This window comes from Mytilus galloprovincialis, chromosome 1, assembly GCF_965363235.1.
Source record: "Mytilus galloprovincialis chromosome 1, xbMytGall1.hap1.1, whole genome shotgun sequence".
Taxonomy (NCBI): domain Eukaryota; kingdom Metazoa; phylum Mollusca; class Bivalvia; order Mytilida; family Mytilidae; genus Mytilus; species Mytilus galloprovincialis.
In genome coordinates this window covers 30723846-30746217 of record NC_134838.1, presented here as the reverse complement: position 1 = coordinate 30746217, position 22372 = coordinate 30723846, and the positions used below count along the sequence as shown (strand labels likewise).

Genomic DNA, 22372 nt, shown 5'->3' with positions numbered 1-22372 from the left:
AAATTCATCTTTTGGGTTTGTGTGGCTGAAATAAGAGGGGGGGGGGGGGCTTTCGTGAAGGTCTATATTATACAGGTCTGTTTGGGATCCATTTCATAAGACCAATGATTTTTATAGAAAATGGACCCATTATAAATACATTTTTTTTTATTATTCCTGGGGTAGATAATACTTTTCTTTTAATCTTTGGGAAATATTCAATTTTCAATTCATTTTTTTCATCAAAATGATGATTTTCATTTTCGTCTGTGAACAAACTTTTTTTAAATTGTAGTGGCATGGTCGGTCAATTGATAAGTTGTATGGCTTATTCCAGGTAAAGCTGTAATTTCTATTTGACAGTTGCGTGTACTCTGGGTGTGTGGAATACCTTAATTTTATGGGGAACATCCTTGCCCATGTGTAATACTTAATATATATTCCAACAGATGACATTACACAATTTTTCTTCTGTTAAATGAATGATTTGTATATTATCATAATTTGCTATTAATATATAGACCACATTTTGGTACAATAATGTTTAATCATATAAACATTTAATATAATAATTATGAATGTAGAATGAAATATGTCTACAGTATGATTGGTTTTAATCAATTAATTTATAAGATTTAGGAATCAAAATTTGTAATTATTTAAAAACTCAATTTTAAAGTGTTTTATATCAACACATCCAAATTTAAATTATTTTAAACATTAGATTTAATTCAGAACTGTCAAGTAAATTTAAGACACAATTCAAAATGTTCAGAATATGTCAAGCCATACTGAGATCAGAATCAGAATGTCGAGAACATGTTGAGAAATTTCAAGACAGTATTTAAATGTCAAGAATTTGTCAAGAAAGTTTAAGACCATATTCAGAATGTCAAGAATATGTCAAGTAATTTTCATACAAATTTGATATAAATGAGAATTTGTCAAGAAAAATTAAGACACAAGTCATACTTTTGGAGAATGTCGAGTAAAAGTTCATGCAAATCAAGACAAAAACTGGTCTTTTCAGACTTTTAAACTTTTGTAGTGACTGAACGAGTTGGGATATATAAACACAGTATGATGGAGCCAAAGGCACATCGCCGTCCAAAAAATGGAAAATTAACAATAGGAAATGAAAAATCGTCTCTTTTGTCGTAAATTTTAGTCTGTAGTTTCCAGTTAGAAATTAAAATGTCTAAATCTAGAAAAGGGCAACTGTTACTTTTTATGATAGATTTAGTTAAAGTAAGTTCTTTTGTGTAAATTTCGAAAGTATATTTAGAGAACTCTGGATTATTTAACGAAAAAATATCATCCAGATAACGGTAGGTATTGTTGAATGTATCAACTAAATACAATAATGATGGGTCTTTACTGAGATTGGTCATTAACTGAGATTCATAGCAATATAGAAATAAATCTGCTATTAAAGCGATACACTTTATCGTCGAAACGTACATACATGTTATCTAGCAGAAACTTTAAAGCTTCAATCATATCCTCATATTTCCAGTAAGTGTATCTATCATACTTCCCTTTTTCGTTACAGAAAAGGCTTTAAACGAGTTACAGCAAATACAAATACAATGAGATTTTTCTAAAGACCAATTTATCAAATACATAAACTTTTTCTTTATAAGATTGCGTGGAAGTGTAGTGTACAGAGAAGAAAAATCTAACTGTCAACAGATTTATAAGGACCATCAAAAGCATGTATTTTATCTAAAACCTCTAAAGATTTTTTCACACTCCAAAAATGATTGATACCAGTATTTTCATAAGCTTTATTACAAAAGTTAATAAACCAGTTCTTTGATAGTAGTAAGGGAGGTAGTTAGAAGCAGTGATAGATTAGTAGTAGAACACTTACTAGATGAGGAGATGAAACGGAATGTTATGGTTTTTTGTGTAATTTAGGTAACCAGTTCATGGTAGGGACGTTTAAATGTTCGGAAGATGCTTTTTAAAAGTTCTAATTGATCGTGTAGTTTCAAAGGAGAACATTTTTTAAAGTCAACTTGACAGACAACTGACGTTTAAAACCAAGTCATGGCAATCTATCACCCTTTGGTACAGCAGAGCTTTAAATGTATAGAACATTGTACCACAGTGAAATTGTAGTTGTTGTATACGTTACATTTGTTTAAATTGTTGCAAGACTCAACTCAAGTCTAGTTCAATAACAGGGAAAGATATGACCTCTGTAATACAGATAATCCTGATTTGAGATGAATTTGATATGTTTCAATATTTTTCGTTTATTCGTCTTTGTGATAGGTTGGTGTGAAAACAAATCCATTTAAGGAATATTTAATGTTATTTTTAGACTACACACACAGACAAAAATACCAGGATGTATTGCATAGAAATGTACAAAATTATAAACAGGTGATGCAGCCCTGAAAATATTGATAACTTATCTCTTTTGTTAACGTACATTTTGATCATTTCTCCTAGGTCCGTGTAACACTTATCAATTCAAAGTTTTAAAAAGTTTTGACAGTTTTAGATTTTTGAAATGTAAACCAAATAATTAAAATAATAAAATTCTAAATATCGTTTTTAAATTTGATAGTTTAGAAATTTTATCAAACTTTTAAAATAATAAACCTAACGTGAAGTTTTGATTATTTCCGTTTTGAAAGTTTGATTTTTTAAATTTTTGATTAAGATATCAAAAATAGGAAAGTGGTGAAAAGAGGGATACCTGTAAATTGCGAAACGAAATAAAAGAGGAACGAAACAAGATGAAATGAAAACATACTGATATTTAAAAAAAAACATACTGATACTTATCCATTCTCAATTTCAATTTCATGATACTTAAAAGTTAATGTATACAATAAAATCACAGGCTGTTGGTTGTAAGCGGTGAAAAATTGGATGACAAAATAAATCTTTCTCAAAAGAAGAGAATTCATTTTGAAATAAGATGCACAGCTCTGATAATGACCAGTTTACATGCTGGTTTTCACAGCACCCACATTTTAGGAGTAACATTAGAAACTGACCAATAGTAGGTCAAATAGTATGGTTAGGTTGAGTATGTATATGAATTTCTACTGATCTTTAAGCAATAAAATGGTTCAATACACGTTGTATTATCTTATTAAATTTCTAAATTTCTGTTTTACTCTACGATGTACCCCACTTTTCGCCCCTTTTCCAATTTTGATATCTAAAATAAAAATTTAAAAACTCAAACTTTCAAAAAGTGAAATAATCAAAATTGCATGTTAGGTATAGTATTTTTAACGTTTGATCAAATATGTAAACTATAAAAATTTGAAAACGATATTTATAATTTAAGTATGTTAATCATTTGGTTAAAATTTATAAATTTCAAAACTTTTACGGAATTTTGAATTTTGATATTTTAAAACTTTTACCAAAATTCCAAAAATCTAAAATTTCAAAAACTTTTTAAAACTTTGAAATGATAAGTGTTACACGGACCCTCCTGAATATATCTTGTCTAATATCAGCGATAACCAAGCTGAACTATCAAAACCTGGTTTGTATAACATTTGTCATGAATTTTGTGTAAATTATTGATGTCCGAAATCATGACAAATGCGCCCAAACTTATACCTAGAATCTATATAGACGCGTTTTACATATTATCGTGCATTTGAAATACTCAGTGCTTTTGTTATACCATCATGACCATTACATAAAGCATGTGTATTATAACTTTATCGAAGAACATCGTGAAGCAGGAGTTCTTTTGTTCGATAAATCTGTTCACCAAACATTATATGAACGAAGTGGATGGAGACTCTTGACTCACACAACATCTTCACTTTACAGTTTATTAGATAAATTTCAAATTTTATATGAATTGTACTCTTACCTTGCACCAGAATCTTGAAACATTTCAGCCCATTCCTCTGGATCAAAAAAGTCTGTTGTGAACATAGCTGCAAATTCTGCATAGGTAAAACCTGGACGGTAGTTTTTCCGCATGAAATCCACAATAGCCGGCAATGGCTGACCTTTCCATGACCACCAAAGACCAGCACCCATAAAAGCTGGTACAGAAAATACACCCCAATGAATGAATATACCAAGTTTAGCTTCATCAAACCACAGTGGAAGTGGTCTTGTATCTAAAGAATCCCATGTTGGTTCGTATTTTAATGAATTAACACAGAAAAACAAACACAAAACACAAATTCGGTAGGCAGACATTTTCCATTCACCTTATAAAGACATAAAAATATGTAACTTCACATGTATACCAAGATACTAAATACACAGTTACGATACGATGATTTTTAAATATAAGTATAAACCGATATGCTTTAGAAATAATAAGTATCGTCTCGCTGATGTGATTACATGTTGCACTACAGGCTGAGTGCAAGGTGTTTTATTACAGGTTAATGTCAAATGATATTACAACTAACATTTAATATATAAATGAATAATTGAAAAATTGTACAATATCTATTATATAAAGTCTATAATTGATTATATTATCAAAATTATAACACAATTTTCCATACGTTTCGGCCAATGTGACCTTCTCCTCATTGAAATGAATTACAACATTGAAACAACAATAACATCGCTAAGATACACAATTCTATAATTACTACTTTGACGTTCATTTTCCAAATGTCTTTTTTCCCCTCTTTTTTAGAATTATTTTCATTATTGTTTATGCATTGTGTTAGGTCCATCAGGCTTTACAGTTTTTTTTTAGTCAAAGAGCTTCATCGTTGTTTTCTGTAAACTTCTCTCCAAAACTCTTCCTATGGCGGTATCTTTTTAATTTTACATCGAATATTGTTGAATAAAATGGTTTGCAATTAAGTCGTCGGTTTTGATTTGTTCTAATTTTCGTAAAGTTCAATAACATCCGTTTATATAGTGTATCACCTGTTTGTCCTACATATATACTTTTTTTCTCTCGTATTTTGTACATTTAATTTCATAGACTACATAACCTTCATGGCTTTTAATTTATTTGTCCCTGAATTTCATATTCATGTCCGGTGTTATCACAAAATACCGTGGTACCATTTATGTGTGAGCATAATGTACAATTTGTCCTGCATGGTCCACAGCCATTAGTTTGTTTATACAATAATAAATTGTGGTTCTTGTGCACTTACATGTCTTTGATGTTGCTTTGATTTGTACTGTAATAGATCATCTAAGTTAAAAATGTTTACTTTTATCATTGAACTTCAGTTGACGCGTTATTGTGGGTTTTTTCAGGTGCGTTTTTAATTCGTTTTGTTTTTGTTGAGCAAATTCTCCTAACGCAAATACCGAGTCCATAAGGTATAGATTTTTTGTAAGAATTTGAATGGCTTGGCGAAACATGTAGTTCCTGATGTTTATCTGTCGATTGTGTACAAAGATCTGTTTCTATGTCAACACACACATCAAAACATTTGATTTCTTTAAGTTGAGCAGCGCATTTCCGTTTTAATTCGCGAATGTAAATTATTGGACAATTCGTAAATGTTTTTTTGAATTCATCTTAACCATGTTTCCATATTCCCCAGATGTGACCCACATATCTCCAATATATATCTGAACCAGTGACACCATATTTATCCATCGGATCACCAGCAGTGATGGTGATAAATCGCTGTGTACATTATGTATATACAACTCGTCTAAACATCAACCCAACAATGTTAGATCTGTAAATTTGCTTTCGCCAATTTTTGGTTCTTCCCTCGCCGGGATTCGAACCCATACTACTGAGATATCGTGACACCAAATCGCCTGCACTGTAGCTGTCCCGCTAGACCACACGACCACCTGGGCTTCATAAAAAATGAAGCTTTCGGTGGCCGGGTGTTACCTTTCCACGTCAGTTTTAATGTAGCGTCGTACTACAGTACATGATATATAAGGCATGGAGATGTTATTTTTACAGATCAGCTAAATTATTTATAGTAAAGGATCCTACAAATTAATGTAAGATACAGTCACAGAAAATAATTATATTTATAAGTACGTCTGAGCCAGTGACAACTCTACAACAGATTTATCCATCATCACCAGCAGTGATTGTGATACATGGCTGTGTACATTATGTATATACAACATCAACCCAACACAATGTTAGATCTCTGAATTTGCTTTCGCAAATTTTGGGTTCTTCAATCGCCGGGATTCGAACCCATGCTACTAAGATATCGTGACACCAAATCGCCTTCACTGTAGCCGTCCCTCTAGACCACACGACAAAATGAAGCTTTCGGTGGCCAGGTGTTAACTTTCCACGTCAGTTTTAATCTAGCGTCGTACTACAGTACATGATATATAAGGCATATATATATATACTCACAATACAGAAATTCGCCAATTAGTGCCCATCTTGACATTTGTGGTAAAAAACATTTTCAAATAATGCCTATTTTTAAATGTAGACGGGATGAAGCATATAGAAAAGAGATGGAACGTTATTTCATAACAACGTTCCGATCAAAATTAAATCCAGAGAACTTTTAATAACGAACAATGACGGAACGTCATAAACCTCCTTAACGACGTCGCCTATAGCGACACTACATCAGTTATCCTGAAGAGTCCCAAATGGAAGGATGAAATCGATAGAATGGAACTGTTAACTTTTTACTTATCTTATTATATTATTTAATGAATATATATATCTGCACATGTGAAAATTGTTTTTTACGCCTATATATATATATATGACAGCATACTACTTTTATGAAATAAATGTTCTCCCTGTTGTCCGAGGTACACGAAGGTAGAAGAATAATTCATGTCTAGATGGCAACTTATAACTTTTCCTTCAGTTTTATTATTAAGAACTGTTTTGTAACATCTGATGATCAGTTTATTTGGCAATCGCAAAAAGACGAAACAAGTTAAGAATTAAATTGAGAATGGAAATTGGTCAAGGAGAAACAAAACAGCAAATATCACCAATGGGTTTTCCATACAGCGAGAAAAACACGCACCTGTAGTCGTGCTTCGACTCTCCTCTACACACAAATGTATACTAATTCAGTAGAAGTATATTTCGTCAAAACGCTTTTTACAAACAGGTCGAACAACTGATGTTCTTAAACCCTGCTGACTGCAATTGATAATTGCAAAATAAACGATTCACCAGATAAACAGATTGAATTTAATTATTAGTTTATGATTTCGATATACCACCTATTCCGCAAGTTTAATGTTTTCTGCTTGTTAATAAATTTATAATAAGATCCATATATGTTATTAAAGCCTATACCTTTATCTATCTATATATATAAGTTAAACGGTATTTAGAGTGCTTTCATGTCATAAAAACCAAAAAATAAAAAAATTGGAAGTGAAGAAGTTTATGAAAATACTGGCTGGCCGAGAAATTGTGTGTCAATGTCTAATGATTTTGAAAATCATTCCGCAAATTGTAACTCAACCAGTGGTCTTCAATGATGGCTTTAAATTTTAGGAATATTTTCAAGTTTACGATCCGGTAGTCAAACGTACTTGTAGGTCGATTTGTAGTATAGATACGACAACAGATACAGAACAGATCGAGAACTTGCACTCGGCTTGGTAAAATTAGAAATTTCTCCTCCCATCCGTACATGTATTCAATGGTTTCACATTGCAAAAAGACAGAGACGTGTTGAATTAATAGCATACCAGTATCACCAGGGCATGGTTTTCGGAAAATTAAAATTCGAGAGAAGAGTATTATGTTCTTGCCTACCAGGATTGACTATTCCGTCATTGTGTCTGATATGTTATTTTAGTTTTAAAACAAAATTATCAGTTTTGTTGGCGTTGTTTGTTTTTTTTTTTTTTTTTTTTTGTATTTTATTTTGAAGGGGCAAAGATAGCTCTATCTTTGGCCCCAACATGCTTATTTTCTATTTCAATCTGTTTTCACTTTAAAGTAAAGAAGATATTTTGGCATAACATTTGTTTAGATATTTCTGTTAAGTCTTTGCATAACTGCAAATAAACATACCTCTACCGGCTTTCTATTTGAAGATATAAATGTCTAAACATATCAGATTATTTAAGAAAACCGTTGATACATCGTCAAAAAAACAAACTTTTATTATTTAGTTGTCACAATTTTCACAAAAAAATATGTGTCACTCCATAATCAAAATGTGTCACCCTGTTGTTGCCATGGAAACATGACTTTTCAGATAAAAATAAAGATGATAAAAAATGTTGTTCAATTTTTGTTTGTAGACTGCTTAATGTCATGAAATGTTTTCTTCAAGCTTTTTTTATTTTTTTTAAAAGATTTAATAGGCCATTATGCAGATTCATCAATGTTTTCTACTTTTTTAAGAATTTATTGGATCCATAGATCCTTAAAATCTGTGGATGTTTTCATTCCTTTCCACAATGATTTCAAAGTATTATGTGACTGCAATATATTCTATACCATATAAATAACCAACAAAACTTGTAAATTGAATAGGATATTCAAGCATGTCCTAAAAAAGTATCAAGAAAATAGTCATTATTCATGTTTGAGAATATAGAGGTATCTCCCCTGAAAGAACTATTCTGATATAAAAGAACACACGATGTACACAGAAAGAATACACAAATGGAAAAACTTTGCAGACAACAGTGATCAGTGATCAACAGGATGTTAAAACATTATGGTCAGTAAATAACCATATCCCTTTGTAGCTTTAAAAGCTCACAGATATGTGAATGCGCAGGTGAAAATACTCCACTGACTTCTTTGTCATCAAAATTGAAGTCCAATATTCTAACTGAGGCTGGTCTACTGCTAAATCGAATTATCTGTTGTTCAAAAGCTTTTGTTTTTGTATTTTGTCACAAAAGCACCCTCCAAAAAAAACTTTTGAACGAAAGATAATTCAGTCTAGTCTACTGCCAAATGATATTACACAGAAGTTTAACGTGTGCAGTGAACATTTTCACAGGTTTTTAATCAAAACAAAGCAGGCTGTAAATCTAAAATATTTGGGATACCTGATATAATTTCGTCTCACAACAAAGCCAATGAAATATACGGAGGATGGTATGGGATAACGGGAGACAGAAATGTATCTGTGGAAAAAGTGAAAGAGATTCATGCTAGAACAGGAATCATATAAAAAAGAAGATGTTGTATGATTGCCAATGAGACAAAAATGACACAGACATTAACAACTATAGGTCACCGTACGGTCTTCAACAATGAGCAAAGCCTATACCGCATAGTCAGCTATAAAAGGCCCCGATAAGACAAAAGAAAATTTTGAAAACTGGGCATTACGGAATCACAGACATGCATTCCGAAACGAGGCATCAATACTGGACCATTATGGACTAAATCAAAATGTTATTTTCAAAATAAGTGACAACTATTATAAAATTTAGGAGGAACGGTCAGATTATTGCATCAATGGCTAAAATCTTTCTAAAGTTATCAAAGAAGGAAAAACGCATTTACATTGCATGATTTTGTCCATTTCTTTCCCTTACCCAAATTATTACCGATTTTGCAGAAAGTAAAAAAGAACGCCGTCTGAAAATTGAAAATATTTGTCTTTTACCCCTCGTACTTATTGTGTGCTATGTGAAATAAATGTTAGCATCAACCAGTGCATTGGATGGAACAGAATTTCATTTCAAAAACATGCAGCACAACCTGTCAACGACAACGGTACAGAATAAGTTGACCAAAAACTGAAAGGTTTTTATTTCAAAATATTTAAATTTGTTACAATCAGTAGTTTACTCTGACTTTTATAAGGAATTTTTAAGAATTCATTTCTCCTAAATTCTTTTTTTTTTCTCTTTTGGGGCAAACATCTATTTACTTAGGGGTGGGGGTGTGGGGGTTGACTCTTGGACCTGTTTTTGTACATAAAAAATCATCAAAAATGAAACTGACATATAAAACAAAACATTCAAGGTCTGAAAAATGTTAAGAGTTGTTACATATTACCAAAAAAGAACATTTTGTTCATTTATTCTATTTTTGAGTTTTTACTGATAAAATAATTTCAACATTCTTATCAAAAAGAATTCCCTCCAAAACAATGAACATTACATTTTACCTTCATTTTAAAAGCAAAAACTACAATATATTTTTAAAACTATGCATGATAGTCATTTTCTATTATTCCTGGATAGTTCTACTTCAAATTTGCAAAAATGATTTGATAACAAAATTTTAGTATAACAGAAGTAAGATGGTAAGTGGGTTGGAAATACATGGTTTTGAATGTAAGAGAATGTTAGTACCCCAAAATTAACAATACTTATTTTATCAGTACAAATGTATCTGCATGTACTAAACATGTATCTTTATAAAAAAATAATTTGAACTGTATGTTTCAGCAATATGTCCAAGATGCAGAAAGACCTTTTATTATGGACAATTCACTTCGTGTAGCCTTGCTGAACATTTTGCAAATAAAAATGTAAGTAATAATGCTAGTACATATTGTTATTTTATTCAGAGTCAATGTACAGGTATGGTATCTCTATTTGTGAATAGGCTTAATTTTATCAGTCCAACTGTCGTATAAAAGAGTATATCAAACATCATAACATATATTATTAAAATATTTTACTGAAAGTCTGAATACCAAAAGAAATGTTTTTGATACTCCCAATTTTTTTGTTTGTTTAAAAAGATATTAAGATATTTGTTAAATATTAAATTGAAGTTGAACACATTTTGGTTTGGTTGTTTTTTTTCTCAATTGAGCTGAGCAAAATTACGTATACAGACAAATTTAGTTAGAAAATAATCTGACTCTGAATTTTTATTCAATGCAAAATACACATAGGTGTATTGTTTCATTTGACATTCAGTATATTTCAGCATTTTTAATATATCTTATGACGATACTTCAAATTAATGTGTGCTTTTTTGAAGGGCATAGCATTCATTTCTTCTACATATTTTTATTCAAAACCTGAACAATGTATGAATTGCAATCAATATTCATGCAAAGCAAATCCAAAATATTAACATTAATATTATTGAATATGTGGGTTCATTAAGTACTTTAAAACCTCTAGTCATATATATACTGTATATTTATCATTATGCAAATTGTGTTGTCCCTTTTTCTCAGTACAAACGAACTCATCAAAATAAGATTGTTTTAATTTTGCCTATGAGGGGTCCATAACATATGTCCAAAATTGTCACATCTTAATTTAACAAACATTTAAACCAAAATCTTTGATCTAAAAATTAACTCTTATTTTTTTACCTTTATACATTTAATAAATAATACAAAGAAGATAACAGGACAAGCCAACAATGACAGACCATACAAAAATAGGAAAAACTAACCACTATTCACAAATTGTACATATATAATGAACAACAACAAACGTAAAAATCACAGAGTCAGGATAGCCTGTTAAAGGGTACGCTTACTGTGGTTTATGTTTTTAAAGACTCAGTTAACATTTGATATAAGTAAACATTTTTTTCTATGCAGTGCTTGATGTACAGTGACAACCTTGGTGATACATGTACATGTAGCTATCAAAATGAAGAACAGTATAATCTCAGACCTCATCGACTTACTAGTGGTTATAATGTAGGTATCATTGAAAATTTCATTTTGATCAAAATTTGCAGTAGTAAAGCTAAATACGATAACGTAGCCCCACTCACAGCCTTACGCTCGTCCCATGTGTCATAATGTAGCATACCGTTGTAATTCACAACGGGAGTTTTATGGCGATATTTAAAGATATATCGTTCACTTTAACTCGTTATTTTAACAAAGATATATATTTCCTCATTAAGTCAGCTAAAAAAACACCAAAACATTAACACTTTATAGATTCCCAAGCGTGTTGACCGACTTTCTTCGACTACCTTTGTAAATGTCAACAGTTTGCCTAAAAAAACCTTGAAGAAAGGTATTTAATAACCGATTGACATCATTTATTTGATAAATGATGTTTGAATTGATTATATTGAACAGGTTTATATGAAAATATGTCTATATGTTGAATGTTATAGTGAATTTGTTTTGTTACCTTACGAGGCAACAAACCGTATGGTAGCCCCAACGAGCGCAAGGCTAGTGAGTGGGGCTACGTTATCGTATCTATATTAAAGCACACACAACAAGATGAAACATCTCCTTGTCTTCATGGCAAAGATGCTCTATTTTTATCTTATGAGCTAGAGAATAACAGAATTCAAGAACTTTCACTGTACTAACTTTAAGTTTAATCATTTTGTTCATTTGAGATCACTCTGTGATTATTGTCTAGAGTGTCTTCAAGGTTCTGATACTGATCGTATAGCTGTTTATGCAATCTAACTGTTGTTCCCCGCACACTGTGCAATGCGGAGGATATGGAAATGCCGGGTCTGTCCGTCTGGATTTGTAAGCGCTCAAGAATTTTTTTTTTCTTAACCGGTTGACTTCAAATTTATAAACACACTTTATAGTGAGAATATCTTGGCCAAGTTCAGATTTAAAGCGGTATTGCCCTTTGATTGATCTTTTTAATGAATTTCATTTGTAAACATTCTAGCTTTTTTATTTGTTAATTAATTGACCTCAAATTAATATACAAGCTTAATAGTGAGAATAGCTTGCAACTGTTATTTCAGTAGTGGTTTTCCAAATCCCATTAAATAAATATAGCATTTACATTTTTTTGACAGTAATCACATTAATTTCTGAATTTTCAGTTATATTTAATAAAAAAACATTTATTTTCAGTTTGGTGTGCATGCTTCCACATCATCAAGTCAGGAAACAACCACTTGCAACTGAAAGTTGCTGCACTACTGATAGTCAGGGTACAGAAGCATCCGTGATCAGAATTGATAAACTTGGAAAATTTAATGAATTATTGGAAACATGTGACATAAGCCCTGTAAAGTATCTAACTGAAACTTAAGATAATATAAAAAAAAAAGATGTGGTATGATTGCCAATGAGACAACTATCCACAAAAGACCAACATGACACAGACATTAACAACTATAGGACACCGTACGGCCTTCAACAATGAGCAAAGCCCATACCGCATAGTCAGCTATAAAAGACCCCGATAAGACATTGTAAAACAATTCAAACGAGAAAAATAACGGCCTTATTTATGTAAAAAAAAAATATGTAACACATCAACACACGACAACCACTGAATTACAGGCTCCTGACTTAGGACAGGCACCTACATGGCACCTACATAAATAATGTGGCAGGGTTGAACATGTTAGCGGGATCCCAACCCTCCCCCTAACCTGGACAGTGGTATAACAGTACAACATAAGAACGAACTATAAAGATCAGTTGAAAAACTCATCAGATGGACAAAAATACAAGTGAACGTGGCCCGGTACTTATACATCCCGACACAAAAAGACAAAATGAATAGATCTGAGAGTACTTGCAGTTATCTGACAGCTAGTTCAAAGCAACTAACAACTAAAAAAAAATCATGCAACTTAGACTAAACTATCAATCCGTACACATCCAACATCCAATGGATTTAGTGTAAAGACGAGATAAACAGCCAGAGAAAAACATGACCTTGTGCAATGCCAAGTTACAGGTATCGACAGATTGTAGATCCATGAATATGTATATGCATATAACATACTAGTAATATTTAGTTAGCTTTTAATTTACTGATAACAAAATCAATATTTATACCAATAAAAACAATATTCAATGATCTTATTACAGTGTTGAATAGGTAACCATTTAGAAAACGTTTTTTTAAAGGAGCGACAAGTTTACATGGATCATTTCAACATTTCCGTAAAAATGAGGATGTGCTATCCCGTTTGAAATAAGTTTTCTACAGGTACAACCAAACTTCAAAACCAAATCTTTATATCTATGGAAAAATTTAGTAAAGGTTTTAAGTAATTTATGGTAACGATATCCCTGGTTTAATAATTTACCAGTAATACATAGGTTGCGTTCGTTAAAATCAAAAACGTCACAACAGACACGGACATAGCGAACAAGTTGTGAAATATAAACACCGTAAGATGGTGCCAAAGGAACATCACCATCTAAAAATGGAAAATTAACAATAGGGAACGAAAAATCGTATAAGTCAAGTGAGAGAAAAAAGAGACAATATCTATCAAAAGCAAATACCAACATTCCAACTGACTCCATTTTCAGAAAACGAAATCTGTAACAAACATAAACTTTTAGCCACCGCTTTACAAGCAGAGCCAAATACAATGAAAGTCCCAACTATGTATTGGCTTCCGAAGCTACACAAAACCCCTTACAAATATAGATTTATTTCGTCTTCAAGCCATTGTTCAACTACTAAATTGTCTATTCTTCTTACCAGCACACTTGGTACAATTAAAAACCTGATAATAAATTGTTCAAATAAGGCCTTCGAAAATAGTGGAATAAACTACTTTTGGAGTGTCAAGAACTCGTTGGAAGTACTTGATAAATTGCATGCATATATTGGTGATTTTGAATCTGTTCAAAGTTTTGATTTTTCTACCCTGTATACCACATTGCCTCACATTCTCATTAAGAAAAAATTCACACACCTAATTAAATGGGCATTCAAAAAATCAGAATGTGAATATATATGTTCAAACTCTTTTAGGTCATTTTTTAGTAGCAATAAACAAAAAAACTATGTTAATTGGACATGCTTTGATACTATATATGCCCTTGAATTTTTACTAGATAACATTTTTGTTCGCTTTGGGGATTCCGTATATCGTCAGATTATCGGAATTCCAATGGGGACTAACTGTGCACCACTTATTGCGGACCTGTTTTTGTATTGTTATGAGTTACAATTTATGACAAAAATAAGCAAAGACCCATCGAAACAACATCTGATAAACAAATTTAATAATACTTTTAGATATTTGGATGATATTTTGGCTCTCAATAATGACGACTTCAGTATGTATATTAATGAAATTTATCCTGTTGAACTTACTTTAAATAAAGCTTATACTAACAATGACTACTGCTCTTTTCTCGATCTTGATATCTATATCACTAATGGAAAGCTGAATACTAAAATTTATGATAAAAGGGATGATTTTTCATTTCCTATAGTTAATTATCCGTTTTTAGATGGTGACGTTCCCTTGTCACCATCTTACGGTGTTTATATATCTCAACTTGTACGATTCGCTCGTGTATGTAACAATGTTTTAGATTTTAACGAGAGAAATTTATGTATTACTGATAAATTATTACACCAGGGTTTTCGATATCACAAACTAGTCAAAACATTTACTAAATTTTATCATCGCTATAAAGACATCATTCGTAAATATAGTTCAACATGCAGACTTCTAATACGTTCAGGTATTTCACATCCAATTTTTTATGGTAATATTCTTTATAAAGCACAAAGGTGTCAGTATTCACCTCAGAAACTTACAAAACCTTTGAATAGACTTATTAAGAAGGGATATAATTACGATACTGTTGTCAAGTCATTAAAGATTGCATATTTTGGCGTTAATATTGAGTCACTGATAAGGTCTTTGCATCGGAACTAAACACATTATTTTGTTAAAAACAGTTGTTGGCATGACACGGGTTATGTTCTTCTCATATATGTTATGATGGTATGATACTAAACCCCTAACGGGAAGGATTGTGCCTGATGTTCATATGATGAAATCATAATCTTTCAGTCAGTTTAATTGAAGTCTGGAGCTGGCATGTCAGTTAACTGCTAGTAGTCTGTTGTTATTTATGTATTATTGTCATTTTGTTTATTTTCTTTGGTTACATCTTCTGACATCAGACTCGGATTTCTCTTGAACTGAATTTTAATGTGCGTATTGTTATGCGTTTACTTTACTACATTGGTTAGAGGTATAGGGGGAGGGTTGAGATCTCACAAACATGTTTAACCCCGCCGCATTTTTGCGCCTGTCCCAAGTCAGGAGCCTCTGGCCTTTGTTAGTCTTGTATTATTTTAATTTTAGTTTCTTGTGTACAATTTGGAAATTAGTATGGCGTTCATTATCACTGGACTAGTATATATTTGTTTAGGGGCCAGCTGAAGGACGCCTTCGGGTGCGGGAATTTCTCGCTACATTGAAGACCTGTTGGTGAACCTCTGCTGTTGTTTTTTATTTGGTCGGGTTGTTGTCTCTTTGACACATTCCCCATTTCCATTCTCATTTTTACTTGTATAACTGCTCTACCGAACACTGTTTGTCCTGATGATTCTGAGTTCATCAAAATGTCTCTTTTTAGAATGTAAGAAATTATTGAAAAAAATATAACCACAAGCGCTTTGTTAGATGCTATTGTCACGTCATACATGGTTGCAAACACCTCAACATTGAGGAGACATTTATTATCAATAGCAACAAATGATACAGTTTTGCAAAAGTCAGTGCCAGTATACTAGGATTATCTCACTACAAGTTTATTCTATTCTGCTACTAAGCATGCACAAAATATTGGTTTAGGTGTTCCTGCACAAACCGCAAAGATTCCTCGTTCGAAAATAAATGATCGACAGCTTAACCATTTTTTAGACTTCATAACTTCAAAGATTTACCAATTTGAGAAAAAAACATTACAGCTTTCAAGTGGAGAACTCATTCAAACACCAAATGTGATCAGAAGTATTGCCCCTGCAACAATCATCAGGCATTATACACAGCTATATGAGGATGAAAACATTTAGCCTGTATGTGTTTATTTCATTTGGAAATATATAATGCTGCTTAACTCCTGTACCCAGCCGGCTCACAATGGTGTGGGACAGTAAGAGACACCCCGCAGTATATATGGCAACTGGCAAGACAATAGGGGCGAACACACAAGGACGGCCCCATCCCAAATGTATGGAGAAAGATAAGACAATAGGGGTGAGGACACAAGGCAGACCCCTGCCCGTGCCATTGGGGATAGGCAACCCCAGAATCCGTACCATCAAGGGTATACACCGGTGCCCCACAAGGGGTCACCACAGGGGGAGCTATGGACAACAGGCCACATAATGAGGATATACCCAGAGAAAACACAAGGGGACCTGACAGCAGAGGTAGGACACGAGGAATTTTAGGTGGAGTCTCTCAGGTTAGCAATGCCCCAAAGAATATAAAGTATGACAGGAAGGGCAACTGGCAGGCCTTTTTCACAAAATTTGCAGGAAACGCAGAGGTTTGTGAATGAGGTCCTCAGAAATGCAAGGACCAACTTTGCTGGTGTCTTGAGGGAAAAGCATGTGATTATTATGCCCTCATAACAGAAAGAGACAGGGAGGTCAGTTACAAGGAGCTTGTGGAGAAGCTGCACAAGCATTTTGGTTTCAAGGCGCTCCCAGAGACTGCCCGGGTCCAGTTTAACAATGCCCGGTAAGCCCATGAGGAGTATCTCGAGGACTGGGCTGAACGGGTGTTGTCCTTGGCCACCAGGGCATTAAGAAACTTCCCTGACGATAACATGTGCGAGCAAGCCGTAATGAGGCTGTACCAGGGCATAGAACACAAGAAGTTGGGGGTGCAAGTCTCTTACTTTCAGCCCCAAAGCATAGAGGAGGCCGTAGATAAAATACGGCTATTCCAACATAACACCAAGGCAATATATGGTAAGCCAAATAGGCATGAGATTAGGCAGGTAATGGGCGGGCGGTATTAAGATCACTCAGATGTTTTCGATGAGTATTAGGTACCCCAAGTAAGGGCTACTATGGCCCCTGAGAAGGCCCAAGTGAGTACATGGAAAAGTGAATTAGAAAAGACATATAAGAAGTTTGAAAATAGACTTGGTCAAGTCCATGAAAAATTTGACGACATGATGAACCAATTTAGGAAACTCCTCACTCGCCCTACGGCAAGAAGCCCCTCACCGGGCGGACGGCCAGCTACAGGAGAATGCTTCGACTGTGGAGAGAGTGGACATTTCAAACGGAACTCCCCAAAATTTAGGGGAAGGTTCCAATCAAGAAGCTCATCCCCATATCGAGGGCCTGAGCGGGAAAGTGTATGGTCTCACTGCTATAAGCCCGGACATCTTCAAAATGAGTGCCTAGATCTGAGGTCTAAAGAAAGAACTGTCACTTTTGCTGACCAAACTCGTACAGCACCAAATCCGTTATGCTCCAACGGGGCAACTCCAGAGGCCAGAGCAAGCCCATGCAAATAGAGTTTGGTCTGTCGACAGATGTGCAGTTTAGGGAGCAAAAGGTGGGGGAAGTAACTTGGGATATCATTGTCCGGAATCAGTATGTCCGGGGAAAGAGGTAATGCCCAACAAACTACAAGAGGCAGAGGGGGTGTTATCATCAGAGTCTGAAGGGGAAAGCACCCAGGACACTAGCGCCTTAGTGCCCATTAGAGGATAAGGGAAATGCTTCCTCCGATTTAGAGGAGGAAGTCATACAAGACCATGGAGTTGACCGTCGGTTGTCAAAAACACTGATATATGTGTTGCGGCATGGTGCCAGTAAATGGGGACTCAAGGTTCTCCCGGGGGATTTGTGCATGTTGATGAGCTCCTGACTAGGCACCCAGGGTTGTCGGGGTACACCCTAAAGAAGCTCACCCGTCTGGTTGAGGTAGATATGGACAAACGTTTCACTTTAGAGAGGGACCCAGATTATGGTTGGTGGAAAATAAAGGCAAACCAGGGGCATTCCATTGATGTGGGATCTTTTGGTATGCCCTCAGTAGAGGAAAATACTGTTGCCCTTGCCCTTGCCTATCACTACACAACCATGCTTACTTAGGGGATATATAAGAGGAAGATTTGAGACGGATGAATAGGCAACACATTCATCTATTGAGTGAGGTACCCCCTACCTTCAAGCCTCATTGGAAAGTACAGATAATGATGTACCAAGGGGTCAGACAGAGGGTTATGAGTTCTTTTGGGCACCCATTAGTGCTATATTATGGCCGGGTAACCATGCAGGAATCCTGTCCGTCAAGTTCTTTATGGGGGTTGTTCATCTAGACTCTGAGCATGGAATTATTATATTGACAGGAACTCCAACAAGCGGACTTCAAACGTTTATAGTGCGATGCCGCATAATCGTTAAGTATCTGTTAATTCACTCGACATGTCTTATCGATGCATGAGTTCCGATCAAATTTTTGGAACCTCGTGAATGATCGTAATTACGGAACATACCGAAATAACTGGATGTGTACTTTTTTGTCAAGGAAATGAATTTACCGACCATGTGAATGAAAAATATGTCAGTTTTTACAGATTTTCCTGCTTAAAAACAAATAAAAATAAAAAAAAAAAAAACGAAATCCCCGCGACTGTTTCACCAAATAAAAAAACAAACACACAAAAAAAACAAAAAACTAAAGAGTAAAAATACTCACATGCCATAAACATTTCAGTTTAAGTTGCAATCAATTTTAAAATAGTAAGATTTTTATTCATGAGAGAGCCGTTGGCTAGACACTCGTAACTGTTATATACTTGTTAGACTTGAAAATCATACAATTCTCATGTAAAGTAAACGTTTTTATCAATAATTATTATAAGGTTTAACTGCTAACTCTGACAAATATTTTAATGAAGACAGTGTTTAATGAAAGAATTTCCAACAAAAGTTTAATCCAAAAGTTGGCCGAGGGACGGGATTAAAGAGCTTTGATCCGAAATAAATATCAAATATTTTGATTTATTGTTTACTGAAAGTCAAATGGTAAATATTTCATGCAATTTAACAATAAACAGAAAAATAAATTGCTTAGCATACGGTGTAAGATGTTTCAGAACTGTTAAGCTTTGAAACACATAAATAAATTCTAATTTGGTTTCAATGATAAAAAAAAAATAAATTGCTTAAGGCCCAAAACAAAATGATATATCCCGAGAAAAATATTTGTAATGGTGTAATAGGTGTTTTACTGCTTACATTAGTGTAACAGCATACAATAATAAGTTTTAAGGCGTTCATAATTAATAAAATTACATGCAATCTTAAAAAAAAATCGATATTTTATATCTTGTATCTTGTGGGTTACAAAGACCTGATAAAACCTGAAAGTATACGACTAAAATTATTCAAATTGCAATAACTGTTTTATTATTGGATGGAATTTCTTCAATTGGAATTTTATTAATTGTAAACATCCATATTTCATTAAGGATTAAATGTTTTAAATTAAAAACAAATTTGTTATGCTAAAAGTTGGACCTGAACGGAGAACCTGTATAAGACCTGAAGGGACCTGAAAATCTATGGTTGGACTAATTCTAACTTTAATAACCTCTTTAATATTCAGTGGTTATCTTTCAACTAGAGATTTTGTGAAACTAAAATTCAGTATAATGATAAAATGAAAAGAAATGATATGAAAAATATCGTTGTGGTGTGAAAACTCGGACCTGAACGGAAAATTAAATAACAAAAAATTGCTTGAAAAGATTGCGGTCAGATTTCTTCAAGTTCTTTAATTGGTTTCAATCAATCTCCTTGAAATATGAATTTTGCGATAGGAAAGATATAATATATCATTCAAATGATAAAGAAGTTTATCGAAAATATAATGGTTGAGTTACAAAATTCGGAACAGAAATATTAAAAGCCATCCGTAACAATGAATCTGTCAGACGTCAGATCGAGTAATCTCGGACTGGGTTGAATGTTTAAGGTTGTTTACAACTTTGGAATTATCATAAAAGGTGTAACAATTCATCTGCAAGTCTCGTAACCTGATATTGCTATGTAGAGGTTATCACATGCCTGTAATTATTAACCTCTTTTAGTCTTTAAAACATATTTGATAAATAAGTTAAAAACATTTTACGATATAGAAAACCATAAATATTTGTGTAACACTCGATTAAAGTTTACAATCTTTAAAATTTGAGTTATCTGGCACCATATGGCACACTACAAGCCCATCACATTATTTTCTGCAAACACCCTACTTCCGAATAATGTAATTTTCATAATCAGATATTTCCCGATTTCTAAGTTCCAATGATTAAAACATACTCAACAAAACTAAAAATAAGCTTGCCCTCTTTCCGAATGCAGTTAATTTTCGTATGTCGTTCTGTTATAAATGGACCATTTTTTTTTCTCGATCTTTTCAGCGTATTTCCTCATTTATTGAACGGAATCAGGTGTTGTTATTCATGTGGCGATTCACAAATAACCACAGGAGTTTCCGTGTTTATTTATATTGGAAGGTAGATAGAACAATCGATATCAAATCACGTGATAAGACCAGCTTCAGTTAAAAGAACAGGCGAAGGCGGCATCACAGATACCCCACAAAAGAGTTATCACGTACAAACTGAGTCGGAACCTTTTATTTTCTTAAAGAAATCAGTGGGATGGGAATGTGCTAATTTTTCTTTGGAATTCCTGTCAATATAATACTTCCATGCTCTGAGGAACAAATCAAATTGGGAACCCCTATTGTTCAGTGCTTACCCATGACCCGGGGGGGGGGGGGGGGTCCTAGGGATAAAGAGAGGGTGAAATAACAAGGAGCTTACGGTTTGAATACGTAGATACCAGCCCAGCAGAAACAACTATTGTCAGTTATGGAGAGCCCCAGGGAAGCTGGGACTCCACTGAAGGCCGTAGCCCTCTCAGGGCGGCAAGCACCATTGATACTGCCCTGGAAAGTAATGAGGAAACCCATAACAGTGGGGACCCCTCGTCAAAGGGGGAAGCAGACACCACATTAGTTGATGAAGAAAATGATTGCGAAATAGTCACTGTCAGCTCCGGTCTGGAACTGTATTTAGGGTACCTATAAAAGTTCAGGAGCAGAGTTTGTTTGCTGTAGTGGACACTGCAGCAGAAGTGACCCTTATATCAGAAGAGGTGTACAGGTCCGTAAAATCGGTTCCACCCATCTGCAGGGAGGTCATAATGAATACAGCAGGAAAGGGGATGCAAATGAATGGGTATGTTGTCGGGCCAGTGAATTTAAAACTGGGTTCCAAGCTCATACAGACACAGCTGTACGTGGCTTCTATAGAGGACGACATGCTTTTGGGTTTTGATTTATTAAGGGCACATTGCATCGAGTTGCAAATGTCTGATGGACAGCTGCGGGTAGGGGACGAGGTCATACCCATGACTATCGGTAAGGTCGGGCAGGCACCATGACTGGCTAATGTGACAATACGTGATAAAATTACGGTGGTGCCTAGTTCGGTGATGAAGTTCAGCTGTCAGATTAACTGTGAACTGTCAAGCTATATTGTTGAGACCAGCATACACTCTGGTCTTTTGGTCCCCCGCACTGTAAAGACAGGGGGAGCCAATCAGTAGTGTGTCTGATAAATACTTCAGATACGATTGTACACGTGTGTCAAGGGGAATTAATTGCCCATGTAGTAGAAGTGGAATAATAGAAGTCCCATCAAAGGTACGAGTAGTAGGTACAGGGGTCTGACCAGGGAGTCCCAGAGCACCTCAATTATCTCTTTTAATGGAGTATTGGAATGACTTCGCAGCAAGTGAG

At 34.1% G+C, this 22372-nt stretch overlaps 1 protein-coding gene across 1 annotated transcript in view; it reads right to left on the bottom strand.

The window, feature by feature from the left end:
- The window catches only part of LOC143077280 (alpha-L-fucosidase-like), a 31756-nt gene extending 27583 nt beyond the window's left edge, over positions 1-4173 (bottom strand). Inside the window, exon 1 of the mRNA XM_076252964.1 lies at positions 3836-4173. Within this exon, the coding sequence (XP_076109079.1) occupies positions 3836-4173 (338 nt within the window). The remainder of the gene's footprint in view (positions 1-3835) is intronic.
- Between the last annotated feature and the right edge of the window lie 18199 nt (positions 4174-22372).